Here is a 15,648-nt window from a genome sequence, read left to right as displayed (position 1 = left end):
GTTATTTCCAAGATGGCATTGGCAGGGTTCGACATTGAGGGGAGCGGAGAGCTATTTAGTGCCTGCTTATAACCAAGGAGAGCTTGGGTAGCTTGAAACCAACCGACACCAGGAGCTATTTTTGGCTCCCCGAGCAGTTGGTGCCTTACAAACCTGCATTTTACATTGAGTATATATGCTAATGGAGAAGAGTGGGGACACATCTAGTAAACATTTAAAACATAATGAATCATATATAATGGATAAAAAAACTGTGTGCATCTAATCTGGAAGTTAAATTTGCCATGCCCCGGGCAGTGGCTCTTGGTTCCCCAGCAGCAGCTCCTGTCCACTGGGTGTTGCCCAACATCCAGGAGATGGTTTTAGCTGCTGCTTATCAATCTTAATTTCGAACCCTGCATTGTATGGGGAAACACTGAATTGGAACGTGATCAGAGGGTGCATCGGGTACTAAATAGGTTACAGGGTGAAAATAACCAAATGCCAAGTGAAAGTGTTACTTATTTGGGCCATTCTATTGATGGCCGTGGTATCGAACCCAGACTGGGGTTTAGTGAAGGTCATGCATGACTACACCTGCTTCCATAGCTAAGGAACAGTTAAGATCATTTTTAGGAATGGCCAAGTAGTATGTAAAATGAATACCAGGGTACGAGGGGGAACATAATTGACATGAGGGAATTACCAAAAAAGTTATCTTTAATTGTCAACAGGAGTTTGACACTGCAAAGCGAAATGTAGATAAAGCTCCATCACTGTTCGCATTTGCATTAGGTACTACATTTGTTACAGGAGAAGGGTTTAATGATGAAAATCACCAAATGCCAAGTGAGAGTGCGAAGTGTTACTTATTTGGGGCTGTGGTAAATCTAGCGAATTTGCCACTCCCACACTGGAGAAAATCCCTCTTCCCATGTGGCCAGGAAAGGGCAGCCGCTGCCTGATCCTGACCCTGGGGGTGGCTGCCTGAGGGAGGACCATATGTGGGGAGGTAACCCTCATGAGACGAAGGAAGACTTGCTGGCCAAACCCTGGTATCCCTCCAACCCCCTTTCATTCAGGCCATGACACTTACTCTCTGACTCCACCAACCCATATGGTATATTGCAATATAGAGCCAGTCCATGTGATTTATGACTGTGAGCCTTTTTACCCCTCTCCTTAGAAGAAGACTGAGACCAGGAGGAGTAGGGGCGCAATCTGGAGCACAGAACTAGAGACTCGCTCTAGTTTGTTGAAACCAGAAGGTGGCAGGAAGCGTCAAGATGGCAGGAGACTCACTGCTCCGAAGCGAGTCGGGATAGCCAGAAGAAGCAGCCTGTGTTGTGCGGTTGAAGAGGCTGGAGACGCCGTTGCGAGAAGCCCAAGAGACAGGTCTGCTGCAGAGACGCCTGGAGAGCTGCTGGAGAAAGCCTGAGATGTGGCGGAGATCGGGAAGCAAGCAAGGCATCTGCAGACCAGTCTGCAGAACGTAAACGGGGTTGGAGTTGGGGGACGCAAAGGAACCTGAAGCTGGCCGTGAGCCCACGCAAAGGGATTGTGACACTGGGGCGGTTAAAAGGATATGCTGCGTACTGAAACAGTTTGGTAGTTTGGGACACCAGAACAGGGAGGTAGGTCTCCCAAGACATTATTGGAAAAACCCACACATGATTAAGAAGGGGTCTGAGACTTGATGCTTTACAGAAAAGGGCACAGATTCTGAAAACAGTAGGCATGATAAAATAAAGAGATGGGAATAATCTGAGAAGTCATGATCAGGTAGTGTACCAGGCATTGAGAATTGCGAGTCTGGGACTTGCACCCAAAGTGTATGAAGTGAAAGCCCTGGTAGGACACTATACCAGGCAGTGTACCTGCGTGTCTGGGACCGCACCCAAATGGAAGAGAACTGAGAATTAAGAGGAGGCAAACAACCTCTTTGGAATGTGGAGACATCAGGGGAAGGGAACAATAAATATCCTCTGGACAGAAATTGTTTGTTGCTCCCTTTCTTCACAGTTCAGAGTGCCCCTTGAGTGGGAGAAATCCTGTTGAAGGAAGCAATATCCTCTGAATAGAAATTGTTTGAACTGTGAAAGCAAGAAGCAAAAGAGTGCATCTTGAGTGTGAGAAATTTAAGGGAAGGGAGCAATACCCTCTGGATGGGAGAACTGTAACTATGAGGAAAAAGAACTGTTTGTGCTGAAACACTCGGGGGGGGGGGGGGGGGGGGGAGGGGGGGGATAGACTATAACCCCTTTTCACATTCTAATACTTTTATAATGTAAGAATCGGGTTAGAATTTTGGACACCGATGAAAGTCCTAATTTCCTGGAGCTATTACTACCTAATGGTATGCCAGTGTTATGATAAAACAGTGCAGAGAGGCAAGGACTCCATTCTAAATTCTATATCTAGTGGTCAAATGTTATTTATATAGCTCTTTTGGCAAAGCGCTGTACATGGAACATATTTATCACAATTACCACCAAACCAAAGTCAGTACTCCTTTATCGACCTCGAAAGGATGAAAGGCTGAGTTGGACTTGCCGGGATTCGAACCCGCAACCCACAGATAACGCAGAGATTGCAGCGACGAGTGCTCAACCGGCTGAGCTATCTTATTGACTAACATCCTTCAGAGGTTGGTTAACTGGGTATCGACTGAGGTATAATAATCGCAGTACCTAAATGTATGACAAACTATTTATGAAGCGCTACATAAAGTTAATACCCATCTGGATTATCACAGGGACAGGTTTTGCTCAGTTTCTGTTTCAATTACCAATGTAACTTTCATTTGTTTGTTTTTGAACAGCGCTTGCGCTTTCTTGAGTCAGGTTTTGGATGTTGTATTCGTAGTCTTGAAGATTTGAGAGGCTAGAACACCTGTGATGAGTGTAATGGCAATTACTCACCCTTGAGCAAAGACGACTGCCTCTGACCTTTTTATAGTAATGTACCCCATTGACTGCAAGGTTGAATGGATGTAAACTAGACTATGCATAGTCATCATTTTACACACTGTTTTTATAATTAGACCGTAAATTAAATTAGAAGTGTAAAAATGATCTGCATGATTATGCACACAGCACCGGAACTCTGAAAAATACAATTGTGCAATACTGGTTTGCTTTCACTGGAAAAAAGCATAACTTTAATAAAATAATAATAATTAAAAAATTAATCTCAATTGCAATTTAGTTGTCCATCCTATTATTTATACAATCCTAAAATTCTAGGAAAACATGCACAGTGCTTCTAAGCTGAATGGAAAGAAACCATTCCTTTTATCAGCGTGCAGTTTATTTTTTTGAAAGGCTTCAGAGAAATACATTCTGTTTCAGAGGTGGCTTGCAATTACATCCATGTAGATAAAAATCACAAGAAGCCTTCTGGTTTCTGTCAAGTAACCTGACCTTTGCACTGCCCTCTGCTCTAAACCTGCGTGTAAATGTACCCAGGACAATAATAAAGCTGACGTATTTACAAGATTTTCATGCGTAAAAAGGCCTAGTACTCTCCTTATCTGGAGCCCTGCTTATTACTGTTGCCTTACAAGGCATACTATTGATGGAAGGCGGGGTTTAGCGAGTCATTATTGATAATACCCAAGGAAAAATTACGATCATTTCTAGGAATGGCAGAGTATTATGATGTTATATTGTACTGTTCACATCATCATATTGGTTTTAAAGCACCAAAACCTTACCCGTATAGGCAAACTGTGATCCCACCCATGGTGTAATCAGGTGGGGTGAAAAGGACATGGGGAGAAGGTAAGTGGGAAATGGCAAATGGTTGGAGGGTATTATGTAAAATCCATTCCAGGATGACCAGAGAAAAAACGTTCACGTGAAGGGAAGAATTGAATAAAAATGTAACATTCAATTAGTTGGATAATTGTCAACAGTAGTTTGACAGTGCAAAGCAAAATGTGGATGAAGCGCCATCACTATCCACATTTGATGTTGAGGCTAAAATGTTATTAATAATTGATGCCAGTGACGTGGGTGATGGGGGGTGTATTATCTCAAAGGAAGGACGGCGAATATAGACAAATGACTTTAGCCTCAAGAGTTTTAAGGGATCCGGACACACGGTATTTCGTTATTAAAAAAGAGAAGTTGTCAGTATTTTGGGCTTTTAAACCTTTTGGTACTCTTTTGTTCATTTTACCTTATGTCGTAAGGACAGACCATAAACCACATGTTCACGTTTGAGCATTTGGGCCCTGTATGATCACAGATTGGGAGATGGATGGTTGATCTCCAAGATTATAGTTTTGTTGCAGAGAAATTAGGTGGCTAACTGCATATCCAGGCTACCTGTACAGGAAAAGGGGATGCCAGTGAAAAAGGAAGGGGCAGCTGTTGATAAGAAAGCGTGGTTGGAAGAAAGTGAAAAGGACCGATAATTAAGTTTGAAAGTTTGGAGTCACAAGGGTTTGAGAGAAGGGTGGGCTAAATTTGAAAACAGTGCAGAAGGCAAGAAATACAAATCTGTATTTGGTGAATTAGCAGGGAGTCCTTGGGGAGACCAGAAGTGATGGATGACTGCCTCACATAGCATTTAAGAACCAGCTAGTTGAACATGCCCATGAGGAACATAAGAACACTTACAGACAAAAGGTTACATTAGTCATATTGGTGGCCGGTCATAGACCGTGATGTGAAACGAAAGTTAGAGACTGTGCCAAATGTGTCTTTAGTGATGAGAACCAAGTGGTGTGGGCACAACCCGTACAACCTGTCGAAGTACCAGATAGTGTGGTCTAAAGTAGCTTTGGACTTCAAAGGTTCAATTGAGTTGTTAGACAAAGATTCCAGATATCGTCTTGTACTAGTGGATTATACATCTATATGGATAGAGGTTGCATCATTACTCCTCACCATCTCTGGTAACTACAGTGTTGACGTCATTAGGATCAACAAAATCTTCTCCATCATTCAGGCATGGATGGCCACACACGGCTTCTGCTTGAATGATGAGAAGACCGAACTTCTTGTCGGATCACCTAATAACTCACAGAAACTTAGCACGGACTTTACCAACATCATTAAAGATGGCAACACTATCCCCATCGCTAAAAATGTGAAAACCCTTGGCTTTTATCTTGACGCCAACACCAACCTCGCTAAATAAGTAAACACGACCACTTCAGCCACTGCCTACACCGGGAAGCTAATTAGAGCCTGCAGACCTTTTTTATTGACCAGCAGTTCCCTCACGCTGCCTAGGGCTCTCATACAATCCAAGTTGGACTACTACAACAGCCTTTACCTGGGTGCCAACCATTCTATCATCAATAAACTACAGGTTCTCCAAAATAATGCGCTTCGAACAGCACTAAACATCTCTAGGCCTGAACACATCTCTGCCACTAGAATCTCATGCAAATGGCTCTCCATTCAACAAAAAAATTGACTTAAAAACCCTGTGCCTTACCTACAAAGCCTTAAACCACCTTGCCCCTCCCTACCTCACAAGCAAATTCACCATGAAGCCAGCCACCAGAATTACCAGATCCTCCAACACTCTATGCCTCACAGTGCCCAGATTCACCTCTAAAAGAGCCGGCGGCTCGAGTTTCACGGTCCTCGCCTATCAACTCTGGAACACCCTGCCTCTGAACATCAAACTGACCAAATCCTTCCAACTATTTAGGAAACTTACCATTGGATGGTTACTTAACAATAACCAACCTTAGTCTGATTTAGCCCACTACAAATTGTATATAGTGTACATGCATAAATGCCACAACTGTATGTCTAATTACCTCTGACTGTATATATTGTACATAACGTTACAAATGTATCATTGCAATTTTTATTTACTGTGCCTGTAACCTATCCTTAAGTCCCCATTTACTCCCGGGTCTGGAGCGCTATATAAATAAAATAAACAAACTAATATGTTCCAGCCACCCAAGACCCTTCCCAAGGTGGTGTTTTCTTTCTCCTCCTTTTTTCATTGGGGAGGCAACAGGGACTCCCTCCCTGTTGCCTTCGCACCCCCCTCCACTTACCTGCGGGACCGGAGCATTGCTCTCAAGTCCCGGAGCTCCTCCCGTCTTGCCTTTTGTCCTTTTCCCATTTGGCAGTGGCCATCTTATTCTTTTTAAAATATTTGTTCGTTTTTCATGGGGCGATCGGCTACGCTAACGGGGCCGATCTCCTGATGAAAAATTGTGAAAGCCATTCGCACCCAGGACGAACCCTGATGTGTGAATGGCTTTCATGCCCTGCCGGTCGGGCGGACATGGCCTACAACGGCCCACAGCTCGCGCTGAGGCACTCTTTGCTCAGGCCTGCCTTAGCTCAGGCTGGTGAGACGTTCAATGGGTTGCCAGTCAATTCGTCGAAAAAAATTGGTCGACCAGACAAATGGTCGAAGCAAATTGGTCGAAAACAATTTCGTCGAATTTTTTTTTTTTCTATTTTAACCCTTTATTTTTTTATTTTTTTGGGGGGGGTCCCCCCCAACCCCCCTTTTTTGCCTTAAAAAACCTTTTTTTGCCTAAACGAACACCCAAAAAAAATATATATAATTTAAAAAAAAAATTCGACGAAATGGTTTTCGACGAAATTGCGTCGACCAAATGTCATTCGACCAATTTGAGGTCGACGAATTGACTGGACACCGTCCCATGCCATGTTCGCCGTCCCGGCAGGTCATGAAAGCCATAGTAATTTAAGATCACTATGCAGCTTATCAAGAACCATGACTGCTTTTGTGGTATGGTTGTCAGCAGTATTGGGGTTTCTTGTTATTACTGCCCTTTCCAAACGATTTGTTCAACTTCTCCCATAACACACACGCACCCCCCTTCTATTTGTAGAAGCTTCGAATTCTCATTCATAAAATTATTTGTTTTTTTTCTAGAATGTTTACATCTTTGTGTTCCTGTTACATGACTTTAAGAATGTTACCAAGTTCAGACTTGTCATAATGTCGATTGTACTTTTTAGTAAAATTTGAACTGTTGCATACTATTGTATTAATCTAAAAAAAATTAACATACCACTGCCTATATTTATAACTTTAATGAAAGTAAACGCTTCATTTTTCCACAGCTTCTCATGACCGTAGCTTTTAATCAACCTGTTAAACTGTACTCTATGAAACTTCATGGACCAGATAATGGTAAGTTAAGTACTTGGTTTAGTTCATAATGAATCGATTGTGCTGAGGAGGAATATCCATCCACTCAATTGTTGGTTCCTTTTACATAATGTATAAAAATGGAGGTCAGATTTTTTTTTACCTATTGGTGTTACTTCACTCTCGACTACTCTATTTATTCTGTGTCCCCAGCCTGATATTTCAGTGTCTTCACCAATAAACAGGTTACACTTTATGAAATAATATTTAACTTTGCTACAGTCGGTGCATATATCCAGATACAGAGGCCCTATGGCTCATCTCATTTGAGACCAGAAGGGTGCATGTCTTTTGCGAAAGGCGAGTGATGAGAGCGCTGTCTTTATTAGGAACTACAAACCTCTTTATATTTTTCTGAAAAGAGCTTTACTGCTGCTCTGTCTATAAAAGGAGTGTGAAAGGACGGCCTGTGCTGGGTTGTTCCTTGTATATTTGGGTGTAGTAACCAAATGTACCGTAGCATGGTTTTTTGGACGTGCTCTTTAGAATTGAGAGAAGTGTATTGCTGCTAACCCACAAATCCTAGCCTAAATTAAAAACGTGCATTTTGGCCTCTACATGCTCCTTGATGCATTGAAGGAAAGCTGGATCAAGCTGTTGATGTGGCGGTGGGAGTGGAGCTTCGACACACCTGCATCCCTGTGTGGTTGGGGGTCATAAGTGGTTGCCATAGGCAGCAGGCGAAGTAAACCTGCCTTTGATGTGCTTTCAATAAGCAAGCACAGGGTGCCGTGGCCAATCACTAGCTATTGGAAGGAGACCATTGGGTTAGACTACAACTTGCTTTAATATCTAATATTCGAGCATAGTTTCTCAAAACCATGGTTCTGGGTGCCAACATTAGAAGACTGAGATGAAAATGCCTGCTGGAGAGAAAGGGTGGATTTAATTCCCAGTGATAAGGCTGTAGGGAAGAGCATAACCATACTTTTGGATGTGATGCCCAGCCTGCCATAAAGCAGTGGGATGTGAAAATCTGGCAGAGTGTGGCTCCACTGCACTATAATTAATTGTGAAAGGTAGATGCCCCTTAATGTTTTGGATCGCTTAAATAGTCCTAGTGTGCCGGGGCTGAAATTAACAGGCCCATAAAAGCAGTGTTGTATGACCAGAATCTTCAAAAGGTAGATGGTTTGAACAGCGATAGTTTGGATGTAGAGTTGTATAATACAAAAAGGTCTGTGCTGCTTCAGAGCGCTCGTGTCCAAAAAGTATGTGAAGTTTAAAATAGCTTGCCAACAAAACAATGCTCAAATTCAACCTTCTCAATATATTTATTTTAGTTTTTGTTGACCCATACCTATGGCAAACGTATAAGATGTTCGCTCACGGGGAAAGGAGGAGATGAATTACAAAGGTGGAGTTGGCATGGTGGAAGTGCACAGGCGAGCATGCAGGCCTGCACATTCTTAAAAATCCTACTAGACCTGCAGGGCGAATTCCTCATTTTACATACTCTGACCAAGAGTAATGCACTTGCCCAAAGCGGACTGGTAACAAAATATTTGCCTGTGTTTTTTGTAAAAGGGTGCATGTCGCCAAAAGCACACTTCATATTTGCTGCAATGCTGTCAAGCATGCACAGTGAGAAACGGTGTCCAGTTAAAGTTACGAAATCAAAAGGATCGAATGCCAAAGGTGAGAGTGCATTTGACTGAAAACAAAAGGATCGAATTTTTTTTAATGTATATTTTTTTTTTATTTAGTATAGGTAAAAAAAGGTGGTTTTATACCATAAACAGGGATTTTGGGGGGGGAATGCCCAAAAAAAAATGTGATCCTTTTTTTCGGTCGAATTGACTCGACCCTTTTGTCATTCGACCCTTTTGAGTCGAAACTTTAACCTATAACCCAGTGAAACCTGTATTTGCCATTTATTGCAAACAGTGTGTTGGCAGTAAATGAAAAAAGCTTCTAACATCCCCATACTCTCCTGCAAGATCGAGTATCATGCAAATGGTACTCGCCATGCATAAAAAGTACTAGCCAATGCTAGTGGGCTAGTTCATTTTGTGAGCCATGGCATGCATTGCATGCCTACCCTCTGCACATAGACATACCTGTTGAAATAGCAATGGGTTGCCTTTCCATTTCAGCCCAATAAAACACCTGTTTGGGGATTCTTTGGCATCTTGTGAATTGGCTGCATGTATTGTTGCTAGATTTTCTTTTTTTTTTCTCCCCACAATCACGACTGAAAACTCAGCTGTGCTGGGAAAAACTGGTGTGTGCAGGATTGTTGTTTCAGAGTGTCGTCGTCTTGCATCTATTTACATAAATAACTTGCATTCTTCAAGTTCACTTGCTGATAGTTGTGGGCTGGGACACCACAGCTAGACTTCTTTCCGATACCACCAGATGTCTTATCGCCCTGGTCTTAACTCCCTCCGGTGTTTTTGGGTAGATTGTCTACTGCCCTCTAGTTAGGTATATGAAATGATTGGTAAAAATGGGTTGTGACCAAAAGGTAGGTCCACGCTCTGTAATGGTAGCAGTTGCACAGCTATCTGGCCTAAGTCATTGGAATCTGCAAGTGAAGTAACGCCCCCCACCCCTCACCAAGAATACACTTCACTGGTATACTTAAACTTTTAAACATAATGTGTGTGAAAGTCAGCTGTGATTATTCCTTTTTTCGTCAGTCTTCGAACCTATTGGATGATGAATGCATGCATGTGTGAAAGACATTTATAGTGCAGAGTTTAACTAGCACATTTCCTGATGTTTTCACCTCTATGCAGCCATGTTCGTTTTGTGCCTCAAGAAGCCCTTTTTAAAACTAATCTAGATGTTTTTCATCTCCATGCCGACATGATAGTTTTGTGTTTTAAGAGTACCCCTCATGTGGGTGAGACCTCCCTTCTATGCTCACTACTTACCCGTCTACCACCTGCTCAGTCCTCGTAGTAAGACAGCCGTACTAATGTTGCCCTTCACTTCTTGATGTTAGGCCTGGCCACTCTATACAATCACACCTACTTGACGCTATGTTGCCTGATGTAGCCCCCTGTAGCACGAGTTGAGGCTTTGCCAGCCTGTGTACATGCACATTTGTTCATGTCTGTAACCATATGCGTTTTCTTGCACTAATGTACCATGCACTTTCTGTAACTAGATGCCTCGGGACTTTGTGTGCTGAAATAGATGCAAAAGTAAATAAAATACATAGTCTGACATCTGGTGGTAATAGTGGAGTATTGCATCTTTCTTTCGAAGATCAAAAAGGGAAGTCGGCATGTGGGCATGACTGTAACACTATCCCCAACATGATGTGTAGTGTACCCAAAATCCTTCATGCGTCGATGTCCCACCAGATTGTTTTTCTTTTCCCCCACCCATCTAGTCGGTCGCACGTGCAGAGCTCGTATAGATTTTATATTGCTTTGTCTGCCTTTAAGGGGTTTGCGCTTAATTTCATCGATTGATACTCACCGACTGTTCCTGCCTCGCCGACGGTACTTCTAGTGACAGCTCAGCAACTGATTTTCTCGCAGCCATGGCCCTCCTGCCCGGCCTCACAGAAGGCAGAGTGGGGCCCTGTTTACTACTCGCTTTCTCTTAAGAATGCCTCTTCTTTGCCCCTCTTCTCTTTCCTTCAATCTGGCTCCCATTTCTCTGTTATGGAGCGAACACCCCTTCAATTCTGCCCATCTTGCAACAGTAAATTTCCCGGGAAAGCTACACATAGTCAGTGTAATCAGTGCCTCCCTCGTGACCACAATGAGTGGCGTTGCAAGGCCTGTAAACTTTCAGTCCAAAACCTTAATAGACGGGTGCACCAAGCGGTGGGCGGCCTACGCTATGCAGACTGAGTCACTACCCCACTGGTGCCGTTGCCTCGGATGAGGAGTCTCTCAGCAGCCTATGCTCCCTTTCGTAAGCTGTAGACTTAACGGTGGAACCTGCACGTTCCTGTATGTCTGTCCCCAGCCCCGACAAGCATGCCACTGGCAGTGCAATGGGGAGATCATAACCCGTCGACAAGGGCACACAAACTACACCTATGCTTTTTTCCGGGTCTGCAGAAAAAAGTATTGATGCCCGCAGGCCTGTTCGTCAGGGCCTACTGAGCCTCGTGGTTCAGCGCCCTCTGCGCATCCGCCCTCACATCCTACACACAGTTTTAAGACCTCTGCTTCAGCGGTCGTTCCCATTAAATCTTCAGCTCTCGATGCGGCCCATCTATCCAAGAGGTTCCCAAAGCTTCGGTAGAAGCTCTCTAAAGCCTGTTCACATGCTTCTGACCCTAAAAAAGGCTACCCCTTTACCTGAGGGATATTCTCCAGCCTCCCCCCCCCTCTAAGGCCCTAGAGCAGGATCCTGTTCAGCCCTTACCTCACACTGATGGGTCCAACTCCTCTGGGTGTACTAGAGAGATTTGAGGCATGTATTGCAAAAAATGGCCCAGTTTATCAACTTTTCTGACCAGTTTGATATCCTCAAGAGGCATAGGTCTATGGTTACTTGTCCTATTCCTCTGAAGTCCCCAAGGCTTCTTTTCCCAGGTGAACATTTTGCATCCCCGGATGAAAAATATCCTTAAGAACCTGCTGCAGATGTGTTCCTGGATGACCCTGACCAGAACATCTACTATGTCTCTGACCCAGATGATGCATCTCAGGATCCCATCACTCAAGACCCAGACTGGGTCTCTGCTGATGATCGGGGCACTTGGCACACTACCCCTTCCCATGACCCTAACAACCTATTTTTTGACACTCCTCCTGTTGTTCAACCCAGGGATTTGTCCTCTATTGACCAGATGCTTTTTAATAATTCTCAAGAAGGCGGTTGATCATTTTTAAAATTGTCACCCAAGAAGCCAAACCTGATTCAGACTCTGGAGGACATCCTTAAGGAGAAGGTCCCGGTCAGCCAGGCTATTCCCCCTCCTAAACTCGGAAGTAGTGCCTGGCTCCCTCCTTGCGAACGCCATCCCTCACTAGGGCAGTTAACCCTCGAGTGGAAAAGATGTTCCGCCCGGCAACCTCAGACCCTTTGTATACCGGAGGCCATGCTGTCCCGGACTCCCTGGTCGTTACAACCACCAGGATAGACCAGGAGTGCCGATATCCTTGTCCCAGACAAGGATTGTAAGAAGCTGTATGCTCTTGCCAAACGTGTCACCACCTCTGCTTCTTTCTGTACTCAAATTGCCAATAACACCATGCTCCTCGTGAGCTATAGTAATGTACAATGGGGACTCGTACAGGAGGGCCTTCAGAATGTCCCGGAACCATCTCAAACGCAACTGTTAGCTGTGGTCGTTGAAGGGTGCCTGTTGGCACACAACATCTTGATGAACACTCTGGATTTGGCTGAAATGAAGGAACGCTTCCTCGCACAAGAAAGTCTTCTGAAACTCCATGCCTGGCTGAAAAAATTCAGGGTTTAAGCCAGAGACTCGGGCTTCCCTCATCAATAAGCAGGTAGAAGATTCTGCTCTTTTCTGTAAGGCGGTGCATGAGGCCCTGGAAACCTCCAAAAAAAGCATCACTCTAAAATAAAGTAACCAAATTTCTGTCAAACCCTTTGTCCAGCGAGGGGCAATTTAATACCCGCTGGTCTTTCCAGTGTTACCCCTCACACTCCCCCGGGGGCATTAGGAGTCAGGAGGAGACCCTTGGCTTTCTGGTCAGGGTACCTCTATGCAGGAAGAGGGAGACCCTCTGCAACCAAAGGCTCCCCAACCAGCAAATGTTTCCGCAGTATGGGTCCTTTCATGTCTCCCTTGTGAGGTGTGTCTAACATCTTTTTACCGACACATGGAAGGCGGGGGTGTCGCCTCAGATCAGTGGGCCCAACTCCTCTCCCCTGAGTTACGCTCTTAAGCTACCGCTCATCTGCCTTCTAGCTAACATTTATTTCCTCGCCTATAACCTGCCTCTGTCTCTCACTTCCTCTGCATCCATTCTACCACTTCACCCATCATGTTCCTGTCCTGAGCACAGCGGGCTTACCGCCTACCTGCACTTAAAAATGTCCAATGTTGCTTTTCCTTTATCTATGCATGTCCACTTATGTATTGTCCCTGTTGACTGTTCCGTTTAGTCCCCTCCACAACCTGGTCAGAATGTCCCTCAAACTCACCCCATTGTAAGACGCTCACTGCTTCCCGTCAAATCTTATTTTTTATCTATTCTACCTTCTTTTGTGATTAAAAGAGCATTGTTCTTCCTGTATATAAATAATAAAATACTCAAGACTGTCGCCCATGTGTCCTGCATAGAATTCCTACTACCACCCACCCAAGAATAGATGACTGTATGATTGTTGGGAGAGCATCTGCAAATCCTGCTGGAAGAGGTATTTATTCAATATGCTTTATTGTACCCGAAAAGGATCAATACCAAGGACCCTGTTTTAAATCTGCGTCCTGCTAACATATGTCAAGCCGCAAAAGTTCAGATTGACAACTCTTCAGGAAGTAAGCCCACAGTTGCAACAGGAAGATTTCAGGTCACATTGATTATGAAAGATGCATACTTTCTGTCCGCTGGCAACATTGAAATATGAAAGTACCTACAGGTTGAAGGTGGAGAACATTCACGATCAGTTTTAAGGTGCTCCCCTTTGGCATTGCCTCCGCCCCAAGGGTGTTTACAAAGGTACCAGCGGTATCAGCAGCTCACCTGTGCAGGCAGTCCATCATTATCTCAACTGGCTCTTAACTGGAGACTCGTAGGGTACGTGTCTGAACACCCAAAAGAATGTAGATCTGCTTTTCAATCAACGAGAAAGTCAAGTCTGGTCCCAAGTCAAGGCCAATAGTTTCTGGGGGCCCTAATTTGTTCGGACAGAAGACTGCCTCGTCTTACCCTCCAATGAGCGGATTCAAAACATGTTGTTCCAGTCCCCTCTCAGTTCTTGTCTTTACAGACAGCACCATGGCCATGAACTATCTGAACAAACAAGGGGGCACTTACACTCCAGGGCTATACAAACAGTCACAGAACATTTGGAAGTGGGCACTCAAACACAACATGTGCCAGCGGAACACAATCTTCTGCCAGACTTGCTCATCAGAGACTTGCACCTACCCGTAGAGCACGAGTGGCGCTTGCAGGAACATATTCTACTCAACCTCTTTGCAGATGGGGTTATCTAGACATTGACTTGCTCACGACTTTGGTGAATGCCCAATGCCCAGATTATGCGTCCAGCTACCTGCAGAGGCGGTCCACAGGGAAGGGTCTCTGGATAACATGGTCTGGGAAATGTGCCTCCGCTTTTCCCCCTTCTCAAGGGGATAGTGCACAATATGCACCAGGAAAGTCAGGATCCTGGTGGCACTGATTTAGGCCCAACAGCCATGTTTCTCATCTCATGTGAATGTCGGTCTCCCCTCCCAGGAAACTGCCCTGCCCGTACAACATGCTGTCATAAGAACTAGGGAAAACACAGCACCCGTTCCCCCAAACACTCAACTTAGCAGTTTGGTTCCTGAAGTCAATTGGGCATCTCCACCTACCTCAAAGGTGTATGGACCCACTTAAAGAGGCACGTAAGCCCAATACCAGACACTGTTATTATAATAAGTGGAAATGCTTTGCAACTCTGAGAACATCAACCCTATTGATAGTTCACCTAAGATGTAGTCCTTTAACTCACCTCTTAGAATCAGGATTTGTTTTCAACTCTCAAAAGGGCTACCTTGCTGCCCTCTCTGCGTATATCACATCTAAGAGCAAGGTTTCATGGTGGAGAGTTCCTGTAATCAAGACTTTAATTAAAGGGGTAAAAAGACTTCACCCTACTATTTTCAACTCAACTCCCGGATGGGACTTGAATGTTCTCACAAGATTATTGGGACCTCCTTTTTATCCAATGCATGAGGCTAGTCTTGAGGCCATCGCCTATAAGACTGCCTTCCTAGCCGCCATTACCCCTATAAGGAGAGTTGGCGAACTGCAGGCTCTTTCAGTTCAGGACCCACTTGTGACTATTGCCAAAGACGAGATTGTATTGTGCGCACATGCACGTTTTGTGCCTTTATTCATCTCCAAGTTCCATGTGATGCAATCGAATGTCCAACTTTCTATCAGAAGCTTACTCACTTAACTGGAAGAAGCCTGCATGCACTAGATGTTAGAGCAGTGGTATACTACCTCAAAGACTGATCCACTAAGAAAGACACACCAATTCTTTGTCTCTGTGGCAGCTGGTTGGGAAGGGCAGCCTGTCTCTACATAAGCTATTTCCAAATGGATTGTTAAATGCATCACACTGTTACTTTTGCCAAGACAGACTTACCGTTTACGCCTAGAGCTTACTCTACTCGGCACAGGGGCTACTATAACCTTTATTGCAAATGTTCCTCTAGACTCTATTTGGAAGGCAGCAACCCGAGTTCTCCAGTTTGGGGTCTGGCATGGATTCACATGCTCATGAATATTCCCCGTTGTCAGGCTGGGAATCCTCCGTAAAGAAAAAATTAGTATCAGTTTCGTTTCTGATCTGTCTTTCTTAGTAGCAACCAATCACTGATCTCTGGGTCATACT

The 15,648-nt window shown here is 44.3% G+C and overlaps 1 protein-coding gene across 1 annotated transcript in view; it reads left to right on the top strand.

Moving 5' to 3' along the window:
• The window catches only part of TXNL1 (thioredoxin like 1), a 226,981-nt gene that overhangs the window by 119,978 nt on the left and 91,355 nt on the right, over window positions 1-15,648 (top strand). Inside the window, exon 5 of the mRNA XM_069627028.1 lies at window positions 7,059-7,128. Within this exon, the coding sequence (XP_069483129.1) occupies window positions 7,059-7,128 (70 nt within the window). The remainder of the gene's footprint in view (window positions 1-7,058; window positions 7,129-15,648) is intronic.

This window comes from Ambystoma mexicanum, chromosome 6p (assembly GCF_040938575.1).
Source record: "Ambystoma mexicanum isolate Mex_15411 chromosome 6p, UKY_AmexF1_1, whole genome shotgun sequence".
NCBI classification, from domain to species: Eukaryota; Metazoa; Chordata; class Amphibia; order Caudata; family Ambystomatidae; genus Ambystoma; species Ambystoma mexicanum.
Note: the sequence above shows the minus strand (reverse complement) of the source record. Positions and strands in the feature narration are given on the sequence as shown.